This window comes from Loxodonta africana, chromosome 2 (genome assembly GCF_030014295.1).
Source record: "Loxodonta africana isolate mLoxAfr1 chromosome 2, mLoxAfr1.hap2, whole genome shotgun sequence".
In the NCBI taxonomy this organism is placed as follows: domain Eukaryota; kingdom Metazoa; phylum Chordata; class Mammalia; order Proboscidea; family Elephantidae; genus Loxodonta; species Loxodonta africana.
This window is the reverse complement of record NC_087343.1, coordinates 37,301,484-37,314,040: the sequence shown is the minus strand read 5'-3', so window position 1 is coordinate 37,314,040 and position 12,557 is coordinate 37,301,484. Positions and strand designations below refer to the sequence as shown.

Genomic DNA, 12,557 nt, shown 5'->3' with positions numbered 1-12,557 from the left:
TGTTTGTATTCCTAGGGAAGTGGTTCTCATTTATGTCCATGGGGAATTTTTTTTTTTTTTTGCTTTTAGTACTTTATGGAAATTTCATGTATAGCTTCCTCTGTTTGAATTCCACTTCTGCCGTTGATTGGCCCTGTAACCTTGGGCAAATTACTTAGCCTTTCTGTGTCACATCTGTAAAATGGAGAAAATAATATTACTTTACCCTATATGGGGTTTTGAGGATTGAGTCAATAAAATGTAATATGATTAGAACAGTGACTGGCACATAGTAAGTGCTTTATAAGCGATGTTGTTCTTTGCCGTCGAGTTGGTTCCGACTCAGAGCGATCCTATAGGACAGAGTAGAACTGCCACCACACAGGGTTTCCAAGGAGCGGCTGGTGAATTCAAACTGCCAGCCTTTTGGTTAGCAGCCAGGCTCTTAACCACTGTGCCACCAGGGCTCCTTATAAGCATTAACTACTGTTATCATCATTATTCCTATTATTATCATTTGTGCTATGATCTGGTTTTACTAAATGGAGCAGGTGGGAGTTTTATCAAACACTTTGCTTTTTCCAGACACTTGGTATTTTAGATGTGCAAAAGGCTTGAACTAACTGATTTGTGAAAGAGTTTGTGTAAATATCCGAGACTGTTTTGGCATGTGTCACCTCTAGCAGGCATATCTGGGCCACAGAAGAATTTTCTCCACGTAGGTAGTGGCCAGGCTGTGTTAGGCACAAGAGTGCCCATCACCACACTGCAGCCCATGGCATGCTGACCCTCACCAAGGCTGTCTGATTTATTTATGACCCTTAGCAGCCAGGTGTCACACTGGAAAATCCCTTTTGGTTGGCAGTGCATTTTCAAATTGAAAGAGCATTTACATTTAAGAACGTGGCATGCTGTTCAGATAAATGTGCTGGCTTATGCACATACTGGCAGGGCTAAAAATATTTTATTATTTTAACGTTTGTGCCAAGCTGTCTTTTAGTGCTTCACAGGACCTTTTCTGTGTTACATAAATTATCTCATGGTCAGATGACTGAGAATGAAGCTATAAATTGCTTTTGCAAGGAATGGAGCAAGGATAGCTGCTTTCCTACAGTATAAAAAGACAGAGCCTTCATAATTTTGGGTTAATTAAAAAATAAATAAAAAAAACACAGGAGTAAGCAGTGAATTCATTCTGCTTGGATAAAAATTTGCTTAGTGACAGAAACCGGGGCCTAAGAATCAACCTTCACATAATTAAAATATTAGTACTGCAAGAAAATATTTTATTGTCTTTAATTCTGTTTTGTTAGCCACAGATCCCAAGAATCATACTGTAATGTTTGACACACTTAAGGACTGGTGTTGGGAGTTGGAGCGGACCAAAGGCAGCATGAAGTACAAAGCAGTGAGTGTCAACAAAGATTATAGAGTCTGTGAAAGGTAAGCTTTCAGTGCTGTGCTTTTTGCTAAACAGCTTTATCGAGATACAATTCACATGCCATATAGTCCACTCAGTTTACAGTGTTTCATAGTATGTTCACAGAGTTGTACAACTATTATCACAGTCAATTTTAGAAGATTTTCATTATCCCAAAAAGAAACCTCATACCTATTAACCCGTTGCTGTTGAGTCAATTCCAACTCATAGCAACCCTATAGAACAGAGTAGAACTGCCTCATAGAGTTTCCAAGGAGTGCCTGGTGGATTTGAACTGTTGACCTTTTGGTTAGCAACAGGCGTAGCACTTAACCACTATACCACCAGGGTTTCCAGTTAGCAGTCACTAATCATTTCTTCCCAACCTCCCATCCCCTTCAGCCCTAGGCAACTACTGATTCACTTCTGTCTCTATAGATTTGCCTGTTCAGGACGTTTCATATAAGTGGACTCATATGTAGGCTTTTATGACTGACTTCGTTCACTTAGCATAGCGTTCTCAAGGTTCATCATGTTGTAGCATGTATCAGAGCTTTACTCATTTTCATTGCCAAGTAATATTTCATTGTATGGATATATCACATTTTATTTATCAGTTTATCAATTGATGGGTGTTTGGGTGGTTTTCACTTCTTGGCTCTTATGAATAATGCTGCTATGAACACTTCTGTACAAGTTTTTATGTGGGCTTATGTTTTCATTTCTCTCGGGCATGTAACATAGGAGTGGAATTACTAGGTCATATGGTAACTCTGGGAACCCTGGTGGCATAGTGATTAAGTGCTTCAGCTATTAACCAAAGGGTCAGAAGTTCAAATCCACCAGGCGCTCCTTGGAAAATCTATGAGACAGTTTTCCTCTGTCCTATAGGGTTGCTATGAATCGGAATCAACTCACCGGCAAGAGGTTTGATTTTTTTGGTATGGTAACTCTGTGTTTAACTTTTTGAGGACCTGCCAAACTGCACCAGTTTACATTCCCACCAGCAGTGTATATGAGTTCCAGTATCTCCCCATCAACGCTAACACTTAAAGTATTTCTTAAAATACTCAAAACTCAATTTGTCTTTTTTTCTTTTTTTGTCAGTATTGTATCTGTAATCCAAGTGTAAAACTTTCAGAGGCATTTCTAAATTTATATACACATTTTTCTTTTCATTGAGCATTTCATTTATTCATTCAACAAAAAATTTTGAGTGCCTACTATGTGCTAGGCAATATCCTAGCTACTGGAGATATAGAAGTAAAGAGACCCTGAATACCCTGCCCTCATGGAGCTTTCATTTTAGTGGGGGGAAAATGATGAGAGCAGAATAAGTAGGATATAGTGCATTAACAGGTAATACATGCTATACAAAAACAAAAAACTGCAGACCTTCAGATTAGCAGCAGCGCTCTTAACCACTGCACCGCCAGGGCTCCGGTACATGCTGTAGAGAAAAACCAATCAGGTATGGGAATAGAGAGTGCTGGAGGTGTTGGTGCAGGGGTTGGTCAGGAAGGCCTCACTGAGCAGGTGACCTTTGAGCAAAGACCCAAGGAAACTGAAGGGTTAAATGTGAAGACACCTGGGGGCAGACCATTCCTGGCGGAAAGTGTAGTAAAGGCCAGGCCCTAAGGTGGAATCTTGTCTGGCTTGTGGGAGAAACATGGAGGAGCCCTGGGGCTGGAGGAGGAGAGGGAAAGGGGGGAGGTGCTGGGTTGTAATGGCTTTCCTAAGGATTCATAGTCTTGACTCTGTTCAGCGAAGGGAGTTTGAGCAGAAGTATGAACTGATCTGACCTGTATTTTTAAAGAATGACTCTGCATAGTGGGTTTTTTAGAGATTTGAATCTTTTCATTTTGGAGCGTGTTCACTACGGCCCTCCATAATAGTTTCATGTTTCTGATGGGCTTCTTCAGCTGATGAGCCTTGATTCTGATCAGCCTCACTCATTTACAAGGGTAACCCCCCTGTCTCAGTGTGAGCTAGGAGGACAGTGGGAAGGGGCCTGTGGGGCAATTGTTTTATCACTCCCTTACCCCCACCTTGCTCCTCCCTTCTTTCCCAGTTGTAAAGCTTGAAGGGGAAAGCTAGCTCTTGTTCATAAAGAGGTTGGAAATCCCTGCATCTAGGAGGTGATGAAGGAGCCCTGGTGGTTCAGTGGTTAAGCACTCGGCTGCTGACTGAAAGGTTGGCAGTTCAAACCCACCACCTGCTCCTCAGGAGAAATATGTGTCGGTCTGCTTCCGTAAAGAATAAAAAAAAAAAAGAACCAAACCCATTGCCGTTGAGTGGATCCCAACTCATAGCGACCATACAGGACAGAGTAGAACTGCCCCATACAGTTTCCAAGGACAGGCTGGTGGATTCGAACTGCTGACCTTCTGGTTAGCAGCCGTAGTTCTTAACCAATACAGCCTAGAAAATCCTATGGGGCAGTTCTGCTCTGTCCTATAGGGTCTCTATAAGTTGGAATTGACTGCATGGTAATGAATTTTTTTTGTTTGTTTAGGAGGTGACGGGATCCTTGAGTGGTACAGACAGTTAAGCATTTGGCTATTAATTGGAAGGTTTGCGGTCTAAAACCACCCAGAGGTGCCTCGGAAGAAAGGCCTAGCAGTCTACTTCCAAAGATCACAGCCATTGAAAACTGAAACACATGGGGTCGCCATGAGTTGGAGTTGACTGTATGGCAACTGGTTTGGATTTTTTTTTTTTGTTTAGAAAGTGATAGTTTGTAATGTAATGTTGATACTGATATAAGGCATCTTCATTCCCAGAATTGTTTTCTAAAGTCCTGTCACACACTGAGCTCCTGTTGAGGTGATGGAAAAACTCGGGAGAGGTGATGGTAGGACAACGTGATGAACATAGTTAATGTCACTGAACTGGACATGAGAAGATTGTTGAAATGGCAGATGTTTTGACACCTATACGTTTACCACAATTAAAAAAAAGTTCTGTCACATACTGATTAAATTAGTTGGTATGTGCATAGGCCTCAAATGCCTCAAAAATATACCTGATAGAGAAGGCAGAGGGGAAAGATTTTATTAACTAATGGTAAATGGGGAGAATGGAGCTTCAGCAAAGCTTTGATGCTGGAACACTCAGTGCAGACACACACTTCTTTGACTGCTCCAGTCGCCCTTCCCCACCCCCACTTTTCTTTTCCTTGGCGATGATACAAGGAAAGCTGTGCTTTATTTCTCACCGGGACTACTATGGTAGCTGCCTGAATGGTCTCCTCTGCTCACTGTAGTCCCTGGAGCATACAGTTTGTACACAGCAGCCAGAGTGAGCCGCTGCCAGTATGTATCAGATCTTGTTAGCCTCTGCTTCAGTGGCTTCCCATTGATTGTTCTTGGTACAAAGGACAAAATCCTTAGGGGCACTACATGGCACTTCATGGTTTGCCTTCTGCCTAAGTCTCCAACTTTGTATCACGGCTCTCTAGCCATACTGACCTCCCTGGATAGGCCTTGCCTGGGCTGTCTCCTCTCTGGGGTGCTCATTTTGCCTCTGGCTGCCCATGTAGTTAATTGGCCTTCATCTTTTGGAGGTAGTTCAGGTGTCCCTTCCTTCAGGAGCATTCCCAAGATGAGATCAGTCTCCTTGTGATAAGTTGTTGCGCTGTGTGCCTTCTCTTCGTAGCACTTCCTGCAATTGTGTATCGATTTGTGTTTCGTTTGGTTACTGTTTGTTTCCTCAACCTATCAGCTCTGCGAAGGCAAGAACACTCTGTTTTTGCCCATCTTTATATCCTCCATACTAAGCATGTCCCTGGCCTATAACAGGTGCTCAACAAACAGGAGAAAGAATGAAAAATGAATGCCCCATCAGTAGTTAGAAGGGGCTGTAGGCAGGTTGGATAAGAGTAAGAAACCAGGAAGGTGCACAGCCCTGTAGGGTGTGCCTGAGGGCAGTGATGGTTCAGTGATTGAATTCTTGCCCTTCTGTGTGGCAGTTTCCAGCCTGTGTTCCTCATGAGCAGCCACCACCCATCTGCCAGTGGAGGCTTGTGTGTGGCTATAATGCTGAACAGGTTTCACTGGAACTTCCAGACTAAGATGGACTAGGAAGAAAGGCCTGACAATCTACTCCTGAGAATCAGCCAGTGAACAGCAAACGGATCCCAGTGGTCCAGTCTACAGCCGGTCATGAGGACGGCATGGGACTTGGCGGCGTTTCTTTCTGTTGTACATGGGCCCCTGTCGTGGGTTGAATTGTGTCAACTTGGCTGGGTCCTGATTCCCGGTAGCGTGTGATTGCCTACCATTTTGTCATCTTACGTGATTTCCCTCTGTGTTGTAAATCCTATCGCTATGACGTAATGAGATGGATTAGTGGCAGTTATATTGGTTAGATAGCGTCTTAAGCCAATCTCTTTTGAGATATAAAAGAGAGAAGCCAGTAGAGAGACGGGGACCTCATACCACCAAGCAAGCAGTGCTGCGAACAGAGCATGTCCTTTGGAACTGGGGTTCGTGCGTGGAGAAGCTCCTAGTCTAGTGGAAGATTGATGAGAAGGACCTTCCTGCAGCGCTGACAGAGAGTGAACCTTCCCCTGGAGCTGATGACCTGAATTTGGACATCTAGCCTGCTAGACTGTGAGAAAATAAATTTCTCTTTGTTAAAGCCACCCACTTGTGGTATTTCTGTTATAGCAGCACTAGATGACTAAGACAGTCCCCATGAGTTGGGGTCCAACTCCACATCAGCTTAACAACAACAGCAAGGGTGTGTTTAACATGGGAACCTATGAAATGATACTGGCACAGAAAGACATATTGCTCTTGTAGTGTTAGGGCTCTGGGGCTTTCATCACCCTATCTAAGGTTATGCATGAGCAGATCATACAACTTTCTGTGAATCATACAACTTTCTGTGAATAAAGTCATTCTGTATTTGGAGAGACTGTTGACGGTGTGTTCTGAACTCATCCTAATAGCTGAAATAACTGCGTTCCTTGGGGCTAAGATTCATTCTTTCTCTGATTTGGGAATCTCATGATAGAGACTCCACAGGCTCTACCTAGAATTAATAGGGACAGGAGAATATGTCTTAAACCTCCCTCATTAGCTGAGTGCTGTTTATCTCTGTACAACTTCCTCTGTTGAGTGACTGGATGGTAAATTTGCTAATACATTTGATTCTGGCATCTTTTTTTCTTCTGTGAAAGACTGTAAGAGGAAACTAACTGGTTAAGCAACATTCTAAAATATCAATCTCACTAATAAGGGGAGACATGCAAATTAAAAGAAAAAAATGGGGCCCTACCCCAGCCTTATAGAATGAGCCACGGAAGAAGCTGAGAATCTTGTTTAAACAACTCCACAGGTGATTCTCCTGTAAAAGTTGAGAACCAGAACAGTAGCCTATTTGTAAGTTACCGTTTAGGGACCTGGTTGTCAGAGTTGAAGGTGCCTGTAAATCACCTAGGGAATCTTGTTAAAATGCGGGTTCTGATTCAGTAGGTCTGGGGTCAGGCCTGAGAATCGGCTTTCCTTGAAGCTTCAAACGATGCTTGCTGCTGCATATTTGAGTAGCAAAATCTTCTAGAACAACAGTTATTATCCTGACTACCACCTGGAGAGGTTTTTTTTTTTTGATTGTGATTTCAGTGGAAGTTTACAGTTCAAGTTAGTTTCTCATACAAAAATCTATACACACATTGTTATGTGACCCTAGTTGCTCTCTCTATAATGTGACAGCACACTCCTCCTTTCCACCCAGGATTTCACGTGTCCATTCAAGCAGCTCCTGTCCCTTTTTGCAGTCTCATCTTGCCTCTGGACAGGAGCTGCCCATTTAGTTGGAGATCTTTTTAAAATTGCTACTGCTTGCCCCAATCCCAGAGCACCTGATTTAATAGTTCTGGGCTAGAGCCTGGACTTTGGTGGTTTTTAAATCTCTCCATGTGATTTTAATGAGCAGCTGACCTTGAGAGCCATTGATTGAAAGGAGTCTTATTTTAGTGACCACATCTGACAGGATACCTTACCCTCTATTCATTCAAGTGGACATAAAAGAAAATATTCCAGGTGTGTGAAAACTTCCAAAGTTGAATATTCTTCAAGGTTTTGATGGTTTGAGGTATCTTAGCTTTGACCAGTGGTTCCGGAACCTGATTTTACATCACATTCTGATGGTTCTTTTTTTAATTACTTTTAAGAATTTCCTTTTTAAAGAAATGAGTTCACTGTGAAGGTTCCTTTTTTTTTTTTTAATTGTGGTATATATGTATATATAAATAACACAGCATTTGCCATTGCAGCATTCTTCACTGAGTATACAATTCAGTGACATTAATTATGCTTATCGTGTTGTTCAGCCATCACCATTATCCATTTCCAGAGTTTTCCATCACCCTTAACAGAAGCTCAGTGTCTAATAAGTCCAACTTTCTTAATGGAAAATTTCAAGCAGCGTAGAAGAAAAGAGGATATGATGAATTCTTTTGTACCATCAGCCACTAAACAATTTGTGGCTCACCTTGTTTTCTCTATGCCTCTACCTACTTTCCTCTCTCCTGGATTATTTTGAAATAAATCCTAGATATCATCACATTCCATTCATAAATACTTCAGTATACATCTCTAAAAATGAAGGTCTCTGTATGAATATAACCATCAGCACACCTTTCAAATTAATGTTAATTCCTTAATACCTTTCAATATTCATTCAGTGTTTAAATTTTCCCCTCTGCTTCATGAATTTTTTTAAAACCATTTATCTTTCATCAAGATTCAATGAGATTGTAATCTTACAATGGATTGATAGGTTTCTTAAGTCTCTTAACCTATAGGTTTCCATCATTTTTCCTTGCAATTTGTGAGAAAAAAACCAGGTGATTTGCCTGATGGAGTTTCCAGCAGTCTGGATTTTGATGACCACATCCCATGATGGTATTTAACATGTTGCTCCATCCCCTGTGGATGGATTAGATCTAACGGCTTAATCACATTTGAGTTCTCATCTCTACAACTCTGGCAATCCATCTTTCTCATGACCTAATACTTAACAGATTTACTTCAAATATGCATCATGCACACAGACACCATGTGATTATTTTCTGTTGTAGTTCTAACACCATATGCACCTTCTTACTTCTCATGAGACTGTATTTCTACCTCTTTGAGTGAAAGCCATTTACTGCTCCACAGTAGTAGAACTAGGTAGGTTTTTTTTTTTTTTTTTTTTTTTTAATTAATAGAAAGCTGTATTGCTGACTAGAGATGCTGTTATTGAGTGCTGTGGACTTGATTCCAACTCCTAGTGACCCCATGTGACAGAGTACCACTTCCCCATAGGGTTTCCTTGGCTGTAATCTTTATAGAAGCAGATTACCAGGTCTTTCTCCCACAGAGCAGATGGGTGAGTTTGAACTGCCAACCTTTCAGTTGACAGCCAAGTGCTTAACCATTGCGCCACCTTGACTAAAGATGATGTCCCCATGTATCTCTGATCTCTGCTACCCTGAAAACCTAATTTTCCCATTTCCTACTACTTAACAGATGTTACTAAAGACCTAAATCTTCTCACGTAGAAACTGAAGTCAGGCTGCTTGGGTTCACATCCCAACTCCATGATATACTTTCTAGGTGTGTAACCTAACCAAAAATCCATTTCCCTTGAGTCGATTCTGACTCATAGCAGCCCTATAGGACAGAGTAAAACTGATCCATAGGGTTTCCAAGGAGCAGCTGGTGGAGTCGAACTGCTGACCTTTTGATTAGCAGCCACGCTCTTAATCACTGTACCACCAGAGTTCCTGTGTGACCTAGGAAGGGACTTCATAGCACTGTGGCTCAGTTTCTTTATCTGTAAAGTGGAAATAATAATAGTGTATACCTCAGGATTTTTGAGATGCTTAAATGAATAAGACATGTTCAGTAATTAGGGCAGCACCTGGCACATAGTAAGCACTTAGATGTTTGTTATTGTTGTCGGAGCCCTTGATAAAATTGTCTAGGTAGTAGTCATCATAATTACTGGTTTTCATATTAGTCTGACTGAAAGCAACATAGGTGCTTATATTGTTGCTGTATGATGAGAAAGGTCATTCCAATATTTTAGGCTTCCTATATATACTTTTAGATATCATTTATTCTAACCCCCTCATTTTATGGATGAAGAAACAGACCTGGAAAGGTGGAGTAACTTACCTAGGGTTCTACAGAATTGGAGAGAGCTAGGATTTGAACTTAGATTCCTGGGTGACTTGGCCAGAGTACTTTACACTGGACTTAGCTAGACAGTCCCTTTGAGCTTCTCATAGCACTCTGCCTGGCTTCCTTGTGCTCATTGAAGTTGAGCTTTCATATTTAGTGAATTAACTCTAGTACTAAAATATTGATGTCATTGCTTTCTTCTAGGTTGCCAGCATACTTCGTTGTTCCCGTCTCTCTTCCTGAAGAGAATATTCTACACTTTCAGGGTCACGGCATACCGGTAAGTGTATATGGAAGCCTTAAGAAGCATGCTTTACTCATTGGCCCATCCTGGCAAAATCGTCTGCCTCAAAGACCTTTGGCTTTGGTACTAAAGAGCTTGTCTTCAGTCCAAGAGTGATCCAAAAATATCCTTGGGACTCACTAGAGGTGGTGCTGAAGCCTCTTAAACATGAGGCTTCCTGGGACATAGTTCTAAAGTTTTCACAAATGCACTTGAGTTTTTAACAGAGATGTCTTTAAAAAGCTTTAAGAGGATTATAGATCTGTCTAGTGTTGAAAGCCTGATTTAACACCTAAATCATTTTGAAGCTGAGCCAACTAAGAGTAGTAGGACTTAAGATTTCTTTTGGCTGCACTATTAATCTTTGTGGGGGTGTGGCCGAGTTTTCTCCCAAAGACAACATGGAGTGCATAGTTAGTTTTCACAGAAGAGAACGGGACGGGAGCCATACTTAATGTGTCACTGATCAAAGAAATCAAGACTCTGGCAGTTACTCCAGTTTCTAATTGGTGGTTGGGAGTAGCCAAGGCTGCAGGGAATTTAGTAAGGAATGAGAATTACAGATAAATGCTGTGCTATGCACAGGGCTGGTTCACCAAAAAGGTCACTCCCATATGGGAGGAGGAACACTGAAGCAGCAGTCACATACCCAGGAGCCCGTGGAGGCCAGCCAAGTAGTCAGAGTGGCCCTTGCAGTGAACCAGAGACCCTCCACCTGGTCTTGGGGGCAGCAGTTCTTCAGCGCCAGCTGGTTTGTGCCACGTGGGAACATGGGCCTGGTGTTGCCAGATGGTCTGTTGTTTTTTTTTTTTTTTTTTAGGAGATGCCAGAAATAAGAATTTTTATGTGAGTTTTCCTGATTTCTAAATGTATATAACTGATTTAAATGTTTAAAAAAACATGTCTTTGGGCTGCACTTGGCTCATGTCCCACAGTTTGCAACCTTTGATTCAGAGCAGTGGTTCTCGAACTTTTTGGTTTCAGGACTCTTTGCACTCTTAAAAATTACTGAGACTCTCAAAGAACTTTTGTTTATGTGGGTTGTATCTACTGATGTTTGCCATATTAAAAATAAAAACTGAAAAAAAAATTTAAACATTTATCTATATAAATGATAAAACTTGTTACACGTTAACATAAACAACATATTTCTATGAAAAATAACTATATTTTTCAAAACAAAAATAGAAGAGAAGCATTGTTTTATATTTTTGAAAATGGAAGAGAGCTACACTCTCACATCTGCTTCTTGCATTCAGTCTGTCATGGTATATTAGGTTTGGTTGAAGTACATGAAGGAAATCTGACCTTACACAGATCTGTACGTAGTTGGAAAATGGGAGACTATTTAGTAGCCTTTTCAGGTAATTGTGAATATTATTGTCCTTTGATGGAAACAAAACAAAACAAAAAAATTGGTAAGTGACAGTGTCTTAAGGGTTAGTTTTAATAAGGAATCTGAAAACATTTCAATCAACTTTTCATTCTTTGTCACATTAAAATCCCTTGGTCTGTCTTGAACTTTGATCTTAAAACATATGTGATTTTGTAACATTACGCATTGGTCATTTGGAAAACATTGGTTGCCTGGGTTCTACAGATCTTCCAAATATTGACACATATCCTTGTATAATAGCTTATAAAATCGCTCATTAATATTACCCCTGTTTCATCAGAAGAGTCTTTAAATGTTGGGAAGGAAACTGTCCAGCTACAGTGGTGGATACGAGTCATCCAAAATTCTAGTTTTTGCATAAGAGTTCAATTTTTATCATTGGCAACAATTTGTCAGTTGTTTTCTTTTTAGTAATAAGCTCACTTCGTTTTTTTTAAGACAATATCTGCTGAATACCCATAGTTTGTTTATCAGGCATTCTTTTAATTCCATGAAAAAAAACAGCTTCAGCAGTTAAATAAGTGATTTTCCTTGAGATGCACATTGTGCCGGATTCAGAAGAGGACGTGGAACCAGAGAGATCACTGCTGATGTTGGATGGATCCTGGCTGAAAGCAGAGAGTATCAGAAAGATGTTTACCTGTGTTTTATTGACTGTGCAAAGGCATTTGACTGTGTGGATCATAGCAAACGTGGGTAACAGTGTGAAGAATGGGAGTTCCAGAACACTTGTGTTCATGAGGAACCTGTACTTAGACCAAGTTGGTTGAACAGAAAAGGGGATACTGCATGGTTTAAAGTCAGGAAAGGTGTGTGTCAGGGTTGTATCCTTTTACCATACTTACTCAGTCTGTATGCTGAGCAAATAATCTGAGAAGCTGGACTGTATTAAGAAGAACGGGGCATCAGGATTGGAGGAAGACTCACTAACAACTTGCATTATGCAGATGACACAACCTTGCTTGCGGAAAGTGAAGAGAACTTGAAACACTTACTGATGAAGATCAAAGACTACAGCCTTCAGTATGGATTACACCTCAGCATGAAACAAAAATCCTCACAACTGGACCAATGAGCAACATCATGATAAACAGAAAAGATTAAAGTTGTCAAGGATTTCACTTTACTTAGATTCACAGTCAATGCCCATGGGAGCAGCAGTCAAGAAATCTAACAACACATTGCATTGGGCAAATCTGCTGCAAAATATCTCTTTAAAGTGTTATAAAGCAAAGATGTCACTTTAAGGACTAAGGTGCACCTGACCCAAGCAATGGTGTTTCCAGTCACCTCATATACATG

The 12,557-nt window shown here is 40.9% G+C and overlaps 1 protein-coding gene across 1 annotated transcript in view; it reads left to right on the top strand.

Annotated features, from left to right (window-relative positions):
* The window catches only part of MTMR12 (myotubularin related protein 12), a 96,108-nt gene that overhangs the window by 62,113 nt on the left and 21,438 nt on the right, over positions 1–12,557 (top strand). Inside the window, exons 7-8 of the mRNA XM_003407913.4 lie at positions 1,293–1,422; positions 9,781–9,856. Of these exons, the coding sequence (XP_003407961.1) occupies positions 1,293–1,422; positions 9,781–9,856 (206 nt within the window). The remainder of the gene's footprint in view (positions 1–1,292; positions 1,423–9,780; positions 9,857–12,557) is intronic.